The 16,849-nt window shown below is 38.6% G+C and overlaps 1 protein-coding gene across 1 annotated transcript; it reads right to left on the bottom strand.

The window, feature by feature from the left end:
• Positions 1–6,530: 6,530 nt before the first annotated feature.
• Positions 6,531–12,157, bottom strand: LOC145770528 (splicing factor 3B subunit 6-like). Its single transcript, XM_082582200.1, has 4 exons — positions 12,042–12,157; positions 10,459–10,577; positions 9,912–10,050; positions 6,531–6,907 (listed from the first exon to the last, which is right to left on the bottom strand). The coding sequence occupies exons 1-4, from the start codon at positions 12,069–12,071 to the stop codon at positions 6,818–6,820; spliced, it is 378 nt and encodes a 125-aa protein (XP_082438326.1). The 5' UTR covers positions 12,072–12,157; the 3' UTR covers positions 6,531–6,817.
• Positions 12,158–16,849: the final 4,692 nt, after the last annotated feature.

Here is a 16,849-nt window from a genome sequence, read left to right as displayed (position 1 = left end):
TACATGTAGTATCTTTATTGATCTTGCTAAAGCATTTGACACTGTTGACCATGAAATCCTTTTAAAGAAACTAGATTATTATGGCATCAGAGGAAATGCTTATAATTTATTAAAGTCTTACTTAAATCACCGTTACCAGTTTGTGCAGTTTGGTACTACAAATTCTAAATATGAAGAAATCAAATGTGGTGTACCCCAAGGCTCAGTTCTTGGTCCACTGTTGTTCATTATCTACATTAATGACCTTAATCACGCTTCTGAATTTGAGACTCGTTTGTTTGCTGATGATACACTACTATGTATTAAGGATAAAAGCCCTACTAGATTGCAAGAAAAAGTGAATTCTAACCTCCTAATGATTCAAAACTGGATGCATACAAACAAGTTAACAATTAATGTAAGCAAAACCAAATACATGTTGTTTGGGTCAAAGTTTGTCCGAGAAAATTCAAATCTAGAAATAACTTTTCAAAATACCAGATTGCAACGCACAAACACCTACAAATACTTAGGAATAACATTTGATGAGTCGTTATCATGGAAACAGCACATCAATATAATCTCAACAAAACTTTCTCAAAGCTGTGGTGCTCTATATCGATTAAGAAAGTACGTAAATTCCCAGACATTAAGAGCAGTTTACTATGCTCTAGTTCACTCCCATCTAATGTATGGTATTATCTGTTGGGGTCGTGCGTCTAAAACGGAACTGTATCCTTTAAATCTAGTACACAATCGCATCATTCGCTGTTTAAACTTCACCAAGATTAAGGACAGAATTCCCACCAAATCTCTTTTCAATAAAAGCAACTTGCTACAAATCGAAGACATGTTTTTAATAGAAGTATGCAAGTTTGTTTATAAAAGCAATAAAGGACATCTACCAGCAATTTTTTTTGAGTACTTTCGTCCTAGTAAGGAAACTCATAACTATAATACCAGAGGTGCTAAGAAAGATATGCTTTTCAAACCAAGAATGCGTACAAAGCTTGGTCAACGCTCAATTAAATTTCTTGGAACAAACACTTGGAACAAATTACCGGAACAGCTAAGAAAACTGCAAACAATTAGTATGTTTTCTAAAAAATTAAAACTGCACTTAATGTCTGAGTATAAGTAACTGATAGCCTATAGTACCATCAAACTGCTTCTACTTATTCTCACCGTATCTCGCTAATTACTGTATATTTGCTTTTGTCTTACCAGTATGCTGTGTTGTATGTATATTGTATATGCCATTTTGTATTTTTGCATCATTTCTAGTAGTTCTGTTTTTTGTTGTTTTTTTTTTTGTTGTTTTTTTTTTGTTTTTTTGTATATTGCACTGTTAAATTTCGTATGTGTATTGTTTTTTTATGTTGTATATAATATATATCTATCAATCAAATCAATCAATATATCAATCAATCATTATTTGCGTTCAACTTCGACACCGTTCCATTTTAAATAAGCCATGACACCACCACACGGGTGTGGCAGACTCGATGACCAGTTTGGTCCTTCTGTCACTCCCATCGTCATCAGCAAACAACCTAGCTCATATTGTAATCTTGTATTGTTTTGTTTTTTCGCATGTGCTGATGATGCAAAATAAAAGAACTTCTTCTTCTTCTAGGAAAAATTCATACAAAAAATATTATAATTTTTCGAAAGAAGGGATGCTTTCCGAGTGGCTATTTTACTGTCGGGATCTTTTCTGTACAGATTTTTACCGATTCTATCCGACCTAATGTAGCCTGAATTTTCTTCCAATTGTTTTTCATGATTGCTTAACTGTGGTGTGTGCGGTTCCTGCTTTCATGCAACGTTGGCATAGACATCTCAAAGAAGATATTTTCCTCAAAACCTGATTCAAGTTTAGTTGGTGTAAGAATTAAATAACTTTTCAATAGCGCCACATCTACAGTGCAAACTATGCTTCTGGGCTGTACACAGGACGATTGTGATAAAACAAAAAAAAAACATGGTAGCCTATAGTACTTTCAGGCATAATGTTTTCAAGCGAGTTTTTAATTTATGTGAACTTTCAGCTTTTTTACACAAATAGGCAAACAAAAGCAGTAACAACTGGATAGGTGCGATTTCCATATCTCGTCTTACATAAGAGCAATTGATGTTGAGAACGCAAAATTTTGGCAGGTTAAAGTGGTCAGAGATTTATTGCTGAGCCCCGTAGGTGAAAGCTTACATAGCCTATTAAACACGTCTACCAAGTGGCGTAGCTGGGAATGTGCCGAAATGTGCCGCCCGGGGCGGATTCAGATTTTGCCGCCCCTTCAAGAAAAAGCATGTGAAAATGAAATGCGTTTTTTATCAGATTATAATCAAAATCAAAAATCGTAGTCTGAAAGTGCCACCCCCAGACGTGCCGCCCGGGCGGTCCGCCCCTCCCGCCCCCCTAGCTACGCCACTGCATCTACCACACTGTGGTTGACACCGACAACACACCGAAATGGTCATAGACCAGAAGTGTATCAAATATTTGCTCAGAATTTAATTAACCTTCCAGACGGAGAATATTCGCTCCTGATCAGTTGAAGTTTCACTATTTGTGTGAGAATTACTGGCAACTCGATCCAGTGACTTCGTTGAAAAATCTCGATTCAGTTAGATCGTGATAAAGTTTGCTGTCAATCAAACAGAGGATTATGGAGGGTTTAATTCAAGTCAAAACGTGGCCTATGTTTTGGGCCATCTGAAGATACTTGTGTGAATAATACTTTTACTTCCTCTTTTTTTGAGAAGGCAATCAGTAATGACAAGTTTTGAAAGCTAACAGTTTTATCGGAAAAGTATTCAATTCAGGTATTGGGCAGTTGGGCACATCCACTTGAAAATACCTACACTGGCTTAGCTGCCTTATAAAAGACATTTGGCAACTGCTACAAACATATTGTAGTTTAGAAGGTTGCTTGTTAACCTTCACCCACGAACAAACTGAATGATGTCCGACAATACATAACTCTATGACATCGTCGTCGTATGAGCTTCTGGGGCCGAGGGTCTATCCTTTTACCATCCCAGATTCACGATGTTCCCGGACTACACTGGAAGGCTGCTAGAGAGCAGCCAGTCTTTGGTTTCATCATCCATGACACGCAGATCTTCCACTCCGTTAGGTGGCTTGAAGATGGAACAGTCATTGATGATGTGGTCTGCGGTCTGTTCTTCGGCACCACATTCACAGGAGGAGGAAGAGGCCATTCAAGGTGCATGGTTGAGCAAAAAAGCCCGAAGCCCGTACGGAGACGGTTGAGGCGCACCCATGCCTGTCTTGGTAGTGTTAGGCCGATGGGGCGTGTGTCGGCGTCGGGGATGAACGAATAGAGTCTGGTGGCGGTTGACTTCCATTCAGAACTCCATTTATGGTCCGCCCAAGCAGCCGCAGAGATGTCCTGTACATCAGCTTCGTTGAGCGGCTGTTAAGCGGCTGTCACGAATGGGTGTCTTGATTTTAGTCGACAGGGGTGCTCGTTTGGGAGAGCAGAGATCTTGTGGTGGAGAAGGTGGTTAGGCTCCAGTACCCGTCGACCGAGTGACAGAGTGGCTTCTTTGCGACGAAGCTCAGCGGGTTGGATGCCAGCGAGAATGGGGAGATTGTCCAATGGTGTGGGACGCAAGCATCCGGTCACTGTGCGTAGGGCGCTGTTTATGGCAATGTCGATGTTATGGCAATGAGCACTGCGGCACCAAACAGGTGCACAGTAGCCTACTCTGCTGAAGAGTAGACAAGGGCTAAGGCTGCTATACGCAAAGTGACGTGATGATCCATGACGTGATGATTGTAAACTATTAAATATCGAGCTTTTGTAACAGTCTTTTATATTGTTTACCGCCATCAACGACGCATTGCGTAGGCCTACTGTAACTGCTGGATGCCTACGTCCCACTTTGACGGACTACCTACCCATTTTAGCAGCAGAGATGTACGTATACGTCGCAAATTCTACGCCGTAGACTTGCGGCGTAGACTTTTGTTTACGCTAACGACCACATTTTTTTAGATAGGCCTAGTTGTCGCTTGAGACTACACCGTAAATTTTTCGCGGTTTTTTCGCGCATAGCGTCAACGCATACTTTTTAATATCTTTTTTTCGCTACAACACGCCAATACCTTCCAACGCTGCAGTTGAAAAAATGTTTTCAATGGGCAAAACCATGTTCTTCTTCGTCGTATGAGCTGTTCTTTTGGACTATATGTTTGGGCATGATGTCATCAGCCACTCGACAGTTTCGTCATCCAGGGCCTTCAGTCCAGGCGCTCCATGTGGTGGTTGATGGATTGGGCTCATTAGCTCTTGTTTGACAAGCTTCGTTTCGCATACGTATTTTGTATAATTTCGTATGTTACTGATGGGGAGGAAGACAAGCACCTTCACGTGGTCCCCCCCGTCAGTAACATACGAAAACCATGTTGAAACCAAAAAACGCAGCAAAATGTCAGATGAACACTTTCAGATGCTTGTGTTTCTTCGTGGAAATTCAAGATAAAACTTGTTTGTTTCGAGTGGTTTATACCGTGTGAATGTTTGTACCGAGCAAACAAAATGAGTTTGAGCTAGTGTATGCGCTGACGCCGCCAAATTTTTTTACAAGTTACGTTGACGCATACGGCGTATGGTTTTTCGAACGTTTGCGTTTACGCTGACGGCGTCAATATTTTTCGTATGCGCGTACATCACTGCCTAGCAGGCATCCAACCTGCTGAGCTGCGCCGTAAAGGAGCCACGATTTCTCTCGCTCACCGCGCTCTGGATCCCGACCAGCCGACCATCCCCTCCATGCAGCATTTAAGCGACCACTACCTATAAAGCAGCGGCTGATTTCAAGACGCCCTTTGTGCCAGCCGCACAACGACTAGGCTACTTAAGAACGCAGAAGAACTTGGTTTAAGTGCGAAACACTGGACGAACCACATGTGTAACATGGAGTGGCAAAACCACATCTCCACGCTCCGTTACTTTATACCCGACGCTGATCCCCGTCCACCGGGGATCTCCCTCTCAAGGCTTGCTTGGGCCAGGCTTAACTGCCTGCGAACTGGAGTCGGCCGCTTTCGTTCGGACATGCACAAGTGGGGCCTGTCTTCTTCATCAGAATGCGAGTGTGGTGCTACTGAACAGGTCATCCACCACTGCCTAATCCACCGGCCTCCAAACGGTGCGCATGGAGTGAGGGCAGACTTGGACAGCTAGATAATTCTAGTTGTCTAATTCGATAAATTAGAGCGAAATGTCAATAATTCTACTTTTATTCTAATATGGTAAAAACTTGTTTGCTCTAATTGTAGTTCTTATCCAATCTCCAGTTTCGCTATAAAATTTAGTTTGTCCAACAGTATTTTGTGGCAAATGGAAGGATACTGCGCTCTTATCAACGTTATAGCCTACAAAGAAAATGCAATAAAACGATCAAGATGTCATTCCATATCTTGAGCAGCAAAGTGATGAAAAATTCAATTAATTCATCAATTCACTGACGTTACATGTTATAACCCAAGTGGTTTTGACGCTGTGATGGTGGAATGACACTTTGATCCGAGTTGCCACATTGGCGTTTTTATCCAACTAAAAAAAGATATGTGACAACTGCGTCCAACTAATTCTAATCTAGTTTAAATTCTACTCCAATTTGTGAAAACTTTGGTAGCTCTAATTCTAATCCTAGTCTAATTTGTAAAAGCTAAAATTACTCTGATAATAATTCTAATCTAATTTTGAAAGATTACAAAAATTCTAGTTGTCCATGGGTCCTGGACAACGAGACTGTTGAGTGGCTAATGATTTCCTGCCCTCCAATCTAGCCTGGAAATATCTCCATGGACTTCTAAATACTGTAGTAGAATCTGGACTGGAAACGCAGTGACCAACAGTAGGCCAAACAGTTGGCCAACAGGGTTAGTTACTTGGCTGTTGGCCCACTGTTGGTCACTGCAATGGCGAGTGGTTAGCGCGTTGGGCTCACAGTCGAAAGCCTGCATGTTCGACTCCAGCCACCCGCACTTGCTGTTGTTTCTCTAGGCAAGAAACTTTACGATAATTGCCTCTACCCAGTGATCGATTTCGAGTAATGGGTAGTACCAAATTTAAGTCATAAGTATAGTAGACAACCGGAAACAGACATTGCAGTCGGCTGCAGCGGTGGTCAGGTGTACGTCGGAAGGCGTACACCGATGCATAGCGCTCAAGTCCGCTTTCCCGCAATGCAGGATAAAGATAAACAAACAAACAAACAAATATAAATATAATAAGAGGCGAAGTTGCCCACACTTTGGCGTTGTTTTTGGGCTTGACTAAGCTATCTGTTGAAAAGTGTTTCGAAGGAAAAATAATTCGATGCAGAAAATGCCAGAGCATTGAAATTGACACGCGTAAACTAACTGGGAGCGGGGAGTTCCATGAGTTAAACCTCTCATTTGCCTCTACGTAAATCCGCCTCTGGATATGAATTTAAATAATCAAAGGTTTTTGTGCGGGACTTTAGTTCTTGCCAGCACACTTCTGGTAAATGGTACACATAATAAGACGTGAATTTTGGGCGCATTATAATTTACACAAATATGATGAGACTTTGAGCAACTCAAGTTTAGGTTCATCAGTCGTAAAAATGCAAAGCGATGTCAAAGACGTCATATAAGATAGCGTGTGGCGCAAGAGTAAAGTCGACAACTCTGCCTATGTCGCTACGACTATGCAGACCTTCACGTGGGCAAAATAAGGTACAGAAATGTCAAAATTTGCACTGTACAAGGAGACGGTTTGCCTGGGCAGACATCGTCCGTTTTACTTAGAATCAGTGTTGTTAGTTTTGACACAAATCACTTCTTGGAATCGGTGCTAACTCCATATTTTGCTTTCATAGTTTCCAGCTGTTCCTGTTTCTTCTCAGCGTCACGCTTTTTGAATTGCTGCAAAACACAAGTGATGTCACAATATGTTTTAATAACAATAATATTCTCACTAGTTTTCTCATAGAAATACAATTCCAGTAGCACTGCAGCTGCTGAAACTATGGGTACGCTGACAGGAAAACTTGTAGGTCAATGGCCAGCTATTTCTGGATTAGTCTGGTGATGGTAAACCCTATATCATGTTCGCCAAAACCGCTTCAAAGTAAAAAGACTTAAATGAAACATGTCAGTCATAAATCATAATGCTTTCTAGCATTTCCCCCAAAGTTGTTCTTACGTTACAGACTAAAGTACCTAGGTTGTGCTATTAGCGGTCCGCAGGAAAAATGCGATCGCAATGTGAAAATATGTGAAATAGGGATGATGTGAAAGAAACGGGCTTTGGTTTCTCGCTTGCCCCACAAAAAATTTGAAATGAAACATATTAATCCAGTAAATTTGTCAAGCTGTTTAATCGTACCACCGTAATACTGTTTTTACGGTATTTTTGCGGTATTTAAAGTAATAAGATCTCATGTGAAGCCCTTTTAGAATTGCTGAACTTTCAACATAAAAACATCAAGTTTACAATTGAAAAAGCACGCGAAACCGTGCCTTTTTTGGACGTAGAAATTAAAATTAATGCCACTAGATTTGATACTGTACTTCAGTTTGGCGCAAACCAACCCATACTGGTTTGTTTTTGAATTCTGATGTAATATACCCATTGAAATGGAAATCCGGTTTGATCATGTGCCTATTAGCTTGTGCTAAAATGATTTGCTGTGATGATGCTCTTTTTAATATTGAAACAAAGAAATTAAAACAAATGTTCTATAATAATGGGTATCCAAGATTGTACTTTGAGAAAATATTGAATCAGTTTATCTCCGCGAATTCCAACCAAAAAGAAAAGGCTGAAAATGAGCTAAACATGAAGCATTGCTCGTCCATTCCGTTTGTGGGAAAAAAATCTAAAACGTTTGCTCGTAAAATCGGACAGTTTTTTATGAAAAGTAAACAATTATTTGCGGGAGGCGCATCTATTCTCTTCAACATTTACTAGATGTATCACGTACCCTGTGGTGCAAATTCTTTTGTAGTTACTAGTTACCTAGTTGCCTTTTCCTAATAATGTGATTTGTTTTTCCGACTGTCTGTCTGTTTTCCATAGTTTTGCTTTTAATCGCTGTGTATTTCTTGATGCTTATAGTCACTAGTCCAGTGGTTCTCAACCTTTTTTCTTTCGTGGCCCACTTTTGTTTGCATAAAAGTTCTGTGGCCCATTCAGTTTTTATGTAAGAAAAAAATTACAAAAAGGTTTATAAACAAAAAGCAGCAGAACATTGCCTTTGGAATGTTGCTGGAATCCCCTTGTTGAATCCAGGCGCTGACGCTTCACAGTATCTTTTTTTCGTTAAAAAAATTCACATCTTCATCCTTCTCCTTGTAATTTGGATGACTAAGAACTTTACAACATAATACGCATTGTCCTTTTTCTTTTCTGTTATCAAAAATTGATGTAGGCTGCAGGGGCGCCAGAACGATTTTTGACTGGGGGGGCAGGATTATGAAAAAAGGGCACTTTTGTGGCTGAAAGGCCTTTTTTTTTTAAGTTTTAGGCAAAGAACAATAGCACGGAAGGGCATCATGCTATGTTATAATGATGTAACATACTGTGATACAGAATTTTGTGTGGTGAATATTATTTTGAGGCAACAATGAAAGATTATAATTAGGCTAAAAGCGAATAGCAGAAATTGTTATATTGCAAAATGTGCAGTAGCTTACATGACCTCAAAAGGGCATCATTGCCCCCCCATCCGCAGAAAAATTGAGGGCAGGGGGGCTTTCGCCCCCCCTGCCCCCCGCTTCCGGCGCCCCTGGTAGGCTGCATACTGAATGTAATTTTTATCAAACTTAAAGATTCAAGCACTGTATTGTCAATTCCTCCCCAAAATAACCCACAAAATAAAATGCTGCATGCAGCCTACTAAAAAGCGCATCTGCAGAAGTTCAACAATTAAGGCTACCGCTTATAAAGATGGCTTAATTGTAACCACAAACTAGTAGTCTATTACATCATTAAGTGTTGTAAAAACTGAGTTGATGTAAAACTGTACTGTAGCCTATGTTGCAATACTTAGATAGAATGATGATTGCCACTTTGTAGCTAAAAACAGCAGCATCATTCATTGTAACTAAACAAACACACAAGTGTAAAATTGACTATAGTGACACAAATGAAACAAAATATTTCAATAAATCTTTCAGTTTTTAAAATATGTCTGTGGCCCACTCAAAATGCTTCTATGGCCCACCAGTGAGCCATGGCCCACTGGTTGAGAACCGCTGCACTAGTCAGTTAGCTAATTACCTTCGTAAAGTTGAAATTTCTTGCATTTTATAAACATTTTCAGATTCCTGGTGAGGGCTTACCTTAAGCTAAGCCGAAAACATTCGATTGTTAAAATTAATTGTAAATATGTAAAATATATTGTTAATGTTATAATGCTCAACCCTATTGTATTGTGGTGACTTGTCTGTCTTCGTACAAGAAAGCAAACTCTCTCCCGAAACTATATTAAAATATAATATTGCTAATTCAATTTCTCAAGGTCAATAATTAGCGTGATGCAGCCATCGAATTTGGCGTCGGCAATAAAAGTGCCCACGCAAATTTGGAACACACATTGATTAAACCCAGTCAGCAAATCAATCCTTTTTTTACACTGATTCAATGTCTGCAAACGTTGTAAAAAGAGCTGATGTTCACCAGCAATTGTTGAAGCAAAAAAGTTGTACAAATGTACAATAATGTGCAAGTGCAATGGAAAAATTTTAACTTCTAACTTGAGTGCCTTGAGTGGTCGATATAATTATTCTAGAATAGATTCGAATCCTCAACTATTCGAAAATGCCCATCCCTATTTTGCTATATATATGTATATTCTGTATAACGTCAAATAAAACATATATACTTATCCAATTATTCCAAAGTTTAAATTTGAAGCAAACTCACCCTGTTAGGATTGTAGTAAAGAACAACCAAATAGCGATTGCATACGTTGAAGCCTGACAGATGGTCACAGGCGTTCTTTGCATCAAATATATCTTCGTAAACAACATATGCCGTGCCTTTTGTGTCTGAGGTAGTGCCTCTAAAATTGTTTCAGAAATGTTTTAGTTTAAACTGATGAACGAAATGAGTCAGATGCTCAGAAAAATGTTTACAATTCTTGTCGATACTCAATACACTTTAGAAACCAATCCTTTTCAAGACAACAAAGTGAATTTTTGATAACATGGTTTTAAAAACAAAGCTATATCTGGTGTTCAGACATATATACAGATTTTCTATTAGTACAGTCAGCTTGTTAACAGATACGTTAATTGCATTGTTTACACATCATGTGTCAATAAACAATACCTGGTATGCAATCGTTCATAAAATTAACTCAGAAGCCTGGCTACGATTTGTTAACTTAGAATTTTTGATAGTAAAATTTTCTTAGGGCTCATAAGTTGATGGCACTTTACAATTACATGCAATGCTGTACATAACTCACATTCTAATCTGTCTGATAGCTCCATATTTTCCAAAAATATCATACATTTCTTCAGCAGTGATTTTGTATGGTAAATTTCTGATGTATAGGATTCGATTAACCTCTGGAGGTAAGCGGACCTACAAAATAGCATATCACTTTAAGTATTTTTCACACCTTCTAAGTTCACAATACTACAATATTCCTATTGAAAAAAAGGGAGACAAGAAAATTAAATTGACAGATATTAATGAAACATCAAACAGATACCATTACTCAGGAAAATATTATTTCATTGTTTATCATTATATATCATGTTTGAGAAAAAACTTGTACCAGTTGCACTAGGTTCTATACAAGCATACCAATGAATAAAAAACGGTGGTAAAACTTTGAAAGATCTAAAACAGAGCCATGCAACATATATTGCTCAGAGAACAGCTGTGGTATATACCCATTTATCAAGCCTGCATTGTATTATGTAATAAACAATATGTCAGTTGTACTAAGTAATTGCAGTTCATGCTCTTGTTTCAAACATTCCTAGTTAGAATTTTTGATGGCCTGTAACATCCGGAATGGCCCGTTTCGGTAAGTCCGATTTGGTGAGTCCGACCCTTAACGGGGGATTTTTTTATTTTTTTAAAAATTATTGGGTACCGTAGCCTAATTATCATTGCCGTTTTAGAGTTAGGGATTAGAGGTTAGGAACTCACCAAATCGGACTCACCGAATAGTAGCAGACCCGTAACATCACACTTCAAATTGTGTTTCCTAGGCTACAATATATATGTTTACTGTGAAATTAGGCTTAAAGTGGCTATTTTTACGACTTTGGTTGCAATAAGCTTTGTTTCATCATAGTTATTACGTAGGTTGGGTTAAGTTAGGGTTTGCTTCAGGACATCAAAATTTCCCAAATTATATATATTAGGCTATATACAAGTTTTTGTTTTTCAAGGGCTTTGAAGTTTTCTCAAATTAGAGCAGAATTCCTCAAATGGCAGCACTAGGTTTGTATACTTAACTGCATCCTAACATATTGTCTATGATTGTAATTCGACCAATCATCACTAATTCAGTTTGACTTTAAATGTTCTTGTTGTTTTTTTACTTATTATATGATTGGTTGGTTTTGAATCTTTATCCGCGGACTGACAAAACCTTGATTGGTTATTCCTGGTAGTTTTGCATACTAGTAGAGGCTCTTACACAGGGCCAGTTACCGAGATTGGCAGAGTGAAGTTTTTCGATTGTTGAAGTGTTGTTGCTGGGGGGAATTATTTCATTTACTAGTGTCGCTGAATGGAGAGCAGTCCTGTAATGCGTTGCTCAAGCGCACACCCCGAAAGTCGAACTTGCACCGCGTGATCTTGAGCCGGGCACGTAACCACTGAGCATATAAAGTGGTCTTTGGCTGCTTCCTTTTCATTTAGAAGCAATTGTTAGTTATTAATTCCTTGATAGTAATCTCATGATATCCACTGGATGGAAAATAAAATTGATTGACTACTGATAATGTTGTTAATCTCAAAAGTGACACTGACTGATGATATAATTTCAAGTATTCAATAAACACATGAAACAGCCTATCAAACACTTACATTAGCCCGACGAGCTGCTTGCATAGCCATGATGAATGTTCAGTGAATACTCTTTGTCATAAAACAGAAATAACAGTGTTCAGTGATTGTTTCAAACGATATTTTAAAATAAACCTGCAAGTGAAATGTAGACTTTACAACTAAACTGGATCTAGAAGAAGTTAGTGTGCAAAAACGTTTCATATATCATATATATAGACTATCAATCATGGGTGCCTCTGAATACCCATTGTCACTCTACAGGCATTTTTCAGCACCGTCAGTGTTGCAGGATGTTTCCAAAGAAAAAATATATTTATTCTATTAAAGAATTTTGAAGTAAAACGAAATATAGGCTATCATACATGTTATTCATCACAAACGTCGGCTGCATAGCCGAGTGGTGAGAACCCTGGAACGGCAATCGAAAAGGCGCCAGTTCGACACCGCTTAAGAGCATGTAGCTGTGTCTTTAGCAGGACACTTAAAGACATGCCTGAAGGTGGACACGAAGATTGGCTTCCTTGCCTTCCTGTCCACTTAATCTAAATCTTCAACCACCGAGTGTAAGCCTGGACACGACAAACAAAATCACAAACCTATTGTCAAGATGTGTTGTTCTTAGTCAAACGAAAAATTATTTAGAGAAAATCTTAAATTCCAGCAAATTAAAAAAACTCTAACTCTATTAGCCTACTCATATTTGAAAGACATAAAAAATTGGGCTGTAGGCTACGGTACTCAAATTAAAAATTGACCACGAAAATGCAGCAGCCTAACGATTGAGACACTTCGGGTTAAAGTTTAGTTAAAAAAAAGAACACTTCCGAGTAGTATCGAACTCATTCTCTCTGGAACACCAGCCACATAAAGATTGTACGCGCCACTGATCCAGTTGCATATAATTGTCGAATTTAGAACTTATATCATAGGCACTTTTTTTCTCTTCTCATCTTTTGCTTTGAAAGAGAAAAAAGTGTCTATACAGTGACGTCATGACCAGTCAAATAGTGTTTCAGATTAAAAGACCAGAGCCGGTCAAATAGCCACTGCCTTTGATAAACTAATTTCATTCAAACAAAGTTAAAAACAAAAATTACTGCACAGTATTGATTAAATCTTTATCCTCAAACTGGAAAAGCTTCTTGCAAAGCTTAATCCTAGAAGTTTTGCATACTTGTAGAGGCTTTGAATCACTGACGCAGGCCCAGTCACCGAGATTGACAGAGTGAAGTTTGCGGTTGTTGAAGTCTTGTTGCCAGGGAATTATTCCATTCATTAGATACCGCTGAATAGAGAGCAGTCCTTAACGTGCATTGCTCAAGCGCACACCCCGAGAGTCGAACCAGCACCGCTTGATCTTGAAGCTTCTTCGTTCCAGAAGTCACGCGATAACCAACTAAGAATCAGGGCAGATAACAAAAACATTTGCTCTACCTAAAATAACCAAAGCGTATAACAAAAACATTCGCTCTACCTCTCAAAGCAACTAAAACAATTGAAATTGCTTGCTTATGGCTGAGGTCAAGGCTAATTCGATTTTTTAAAAATGGAAAATTTCTGAAACAAATATAGAACCTTAAAAACAAAAGGAAAGGAACGCAGGCATAGGGAACGTTTTTTGATAATGCGGAAAAATAAACTAAGCGGATCAATGCTCACAAAAAGGATTTATTACAATAATAGCGTAGACCAGGCTTAGACAATGTGACAAAATCTTTTATGTGGTCCGTGAGAAAATGATTCAAGTATATTTTACTATGAAATTTTGTCATGAAAATTTTTGGCCCATTAATTCGACGCTCCTTCAGCGGTCAACTTTGGTCGATTGGTTTCATTTATTTTCCCATCCGAATAGTATCCGTTGTCCGATCATTTTATTTATAGAAACGACAGACCTTCGGTGAAGAGTTAATTTGTATTGTTGATCCATAAACATGAAAAGCCAAGTAATGTAACCAGATTTAACATAGGGTAAGTGTCCTACATATTTTACATGTTCATACAAAAACTACATCAACTTTTTCTGTTAATTCGTCGTCGTCGTCGTCGTCGTCGTGTGAGCGTCTGGGGCCGAGGGTCTATCCTTTTACCACCCCAGATTAAATTAATTAAACAATTATTAATTAATTTAACAATAATAAATTAGTTTTTAGGACTAAGCTACAGGTTTTTATACGCAGAGTTACGAATTATGATCGTTCAAAAACAGTATTACGGTGGTACGATTAAATAGCTTGACAAATTTACTGGATTAATATGTTTCATTTCAAATTTTTTGTGGGGCAAGCGAGAAACCAAAGCCCGTTTTTTTCACATCATCCCTATTTCACATATTTTCACATTGCGATCGCATTTTTCCTGCGGACCGCTAATAGCACAACCTAGGGACTTTATAGCCTATATTACAGTAATAGTAATATAAAGTCCCTAGCACAACCCTGCACAACGTGTCAAGAAATAATACACTGATTTTATTCATTAAAATATATCTTATGTAATTTTTTATGCTTTTTCACAATTTTTTCTTACCATGAAACTTTTTTCCAATACTGTATTTTCTTTCAATTTAAAACTCTTTGTTAAGAGCCGGTATAGCTTCTGCGAGCTTTCCGTATATCGTTTTTAGGTTCCCTGACGTCACTTTCCATGCTTAGCCTATTGTTGTGTTAGAGTCTGTGTAGCCTACCCTTACAGGTTCTCCATAGGTCATTTTTGCGTTTCTTCACGGCGTCTCTGTGTTTTGGCTATCCTTAGGATTTGAGTGCCATATAATGTGGAAGGCACTTTAACATGCAGATATCCAATCCATAGACTTCTGTCCAATTCAACCACGAACCAATGAGATGTAACGTTATCTGTCCAATTGTGACCATTTCAGTATTCAGCCAGAGAATTACATGTAATTATTACTTTGAACTTTGATTGGTAATTACAGAAGAAAAAAGAGCTATAACAGAGGTGGGAATCAAACCCACGTTTCAGTGGCGTACCGTGACCGCTTTGACAGGGTGTTCAGTGACGGCAAAGCAACAGCGGGAGGTCTGGGGGACCTCCCCCAGAAAATTTTTAAAATTAACATTGAATTTGGTGCGTTCAGAGAGCATTTTCAGCACAAGTTCTGAACATGAACAGAACTGACAAAAATAATGTTGTCGGAATGGAGAAGAATACAAAATAGATATTTATTTGACAGCGCATTGAATAAAAGACTTAATAATACAGTAGAATTCGCCTATAACGGCACCTCTAGGGGATTTGCAAAAACTGACGTTATAGCCGAATTGACGTTATAGACGAACTACCGCAAACTATTCCAAAACTGTCTTTTGATTAAAGAAAGAGGTGTGTAATCCAGTCAGGTTTACTGTGTACCACCAAACTGACAAAAGTCACGCAGAAAATACAGTAAACAAAGAAATTGCTTAAAAAAAAAAACTACAGCGAAAGGTAGCCTACAGGAAATTTGCGCAATACAGCTCGTTACATACAGTAGTAGAGAAGTTCATTGTTTATTAGCCACAAAAGGCATTGATCTTCAGCTGTTTCGGTTTTGACACGGATTTCTCTACCACATAGCGTTCAGCTTTTGCTAAATAATGTAGGATTTGCTCGCTATCGTCGTGACTTCGGATAGTTTTTCACGCGAGAAAAAAAGTTAATAGTTTATACAGTAGGCTACTGCACGAGTGCACGTAAAACTGTTGCTTTGAGTTGTTTAAAGGTCAGCTTGAGAGCTGCTTTTTACACGTGATAGTTTTTCACGCGGGAAAAAAGTTAATTCAGTTAATTAAATTCTCTGCTGCGAACGACGTAGCAAAATAAAGGGAAGACATTTTGCAAGCAGCAGCGATAACTGGATTAAAAAACTGATCGTTTGTGGTGAACGTGATGGATTAAAGTGACGTTATAAACGAACAAAAGACGTCTGGGGACCAATAAAGGGTGCTGTTACATGCGAATTGACGTTATAGGCAATGCTGTTGTAGCCGAACTACAATGTACGTAAAAGATAGGAATTTTGGACCGAGCTGGACCTGATAGGACCGAGCGAAATGTGACGTAATAGGCGAATTGACGCTATAAACGAAGCCGTTATAGGCGAATTCTACTGTATCAAACATTAAGTTGCATTTCTAAAGTCTCATACTTCAGTTTACTTTTTATTTCCGATCATCAAAACGAACAATATTAGGCTACTTGCCATAACACAGCAGGAGTCTGAAAAAACGCGAAACTTAAAGCGTGCTCGAGATGGAAATGATTTACTTCATGCAAGGATTAGGCACGGTCGCAACACCTTGAGAAATGTACAAGCGAATTAAAAACAAACAGGTGAAAGTTAAAACAAAAAACAATAGCAAAGCAACTCGATAATAAACAAGAAGAGAAAGTCGATTGCTATGTTGGTCGGCTGTACTTTTATCCGCCGTACTACTTAGTAAAAACGAAAATGTTTAACACCTCGACTACAGAAGGAAAATTCATCTATAGCATAATTCGATTCTTCTTGTTTGTGCAATAAATTTTGAATTACATCGTCGTAGAAAGCTTGCTTTTGCTTCAGTTCTAGCAAAAGTTGTTTCCAACGCTGATCACCTCAACTCTAATCCAACAAGCTAAAACCATAGATGCTAAAACTTGCTATTGCCTGGGATTCCCCCAATGACGCGCCAAGGTGTGCAGATCAGCGAGTGCACAGCCTGGCTGAACTAAAACCATTGCTGTTTTCGTTGCCTTCTGACGTCATTTTTCTTAATTGTTTATTTTAAATAGCACTCGCCAAGCTGTCAGTGCACACCCAGCTTAAAGGTGATGACCGAAAAAAA

The sequence above is a fragment of the Aplidium turbinatum genome, chromosome 5 (genome assembly GCF_918807975.1).
Source record: "Aplidium turbinatum chromosome 5, kaAplTurb1.1, whole genome shotgun sequence".
In the NCBI taxonomy this organism is placed as follows: Eukaryota; Metazoa; Chordata; class Ascidiacea; order Aplousobranchia; family Polyclinidae; genus Aplidium; species Aplidium turbinatum.
The sequence above is the reverse complement of the archived record's forward strand: the minus strand, read 5'-3'. Positions and strand labels throughout refer to the sequence as shown.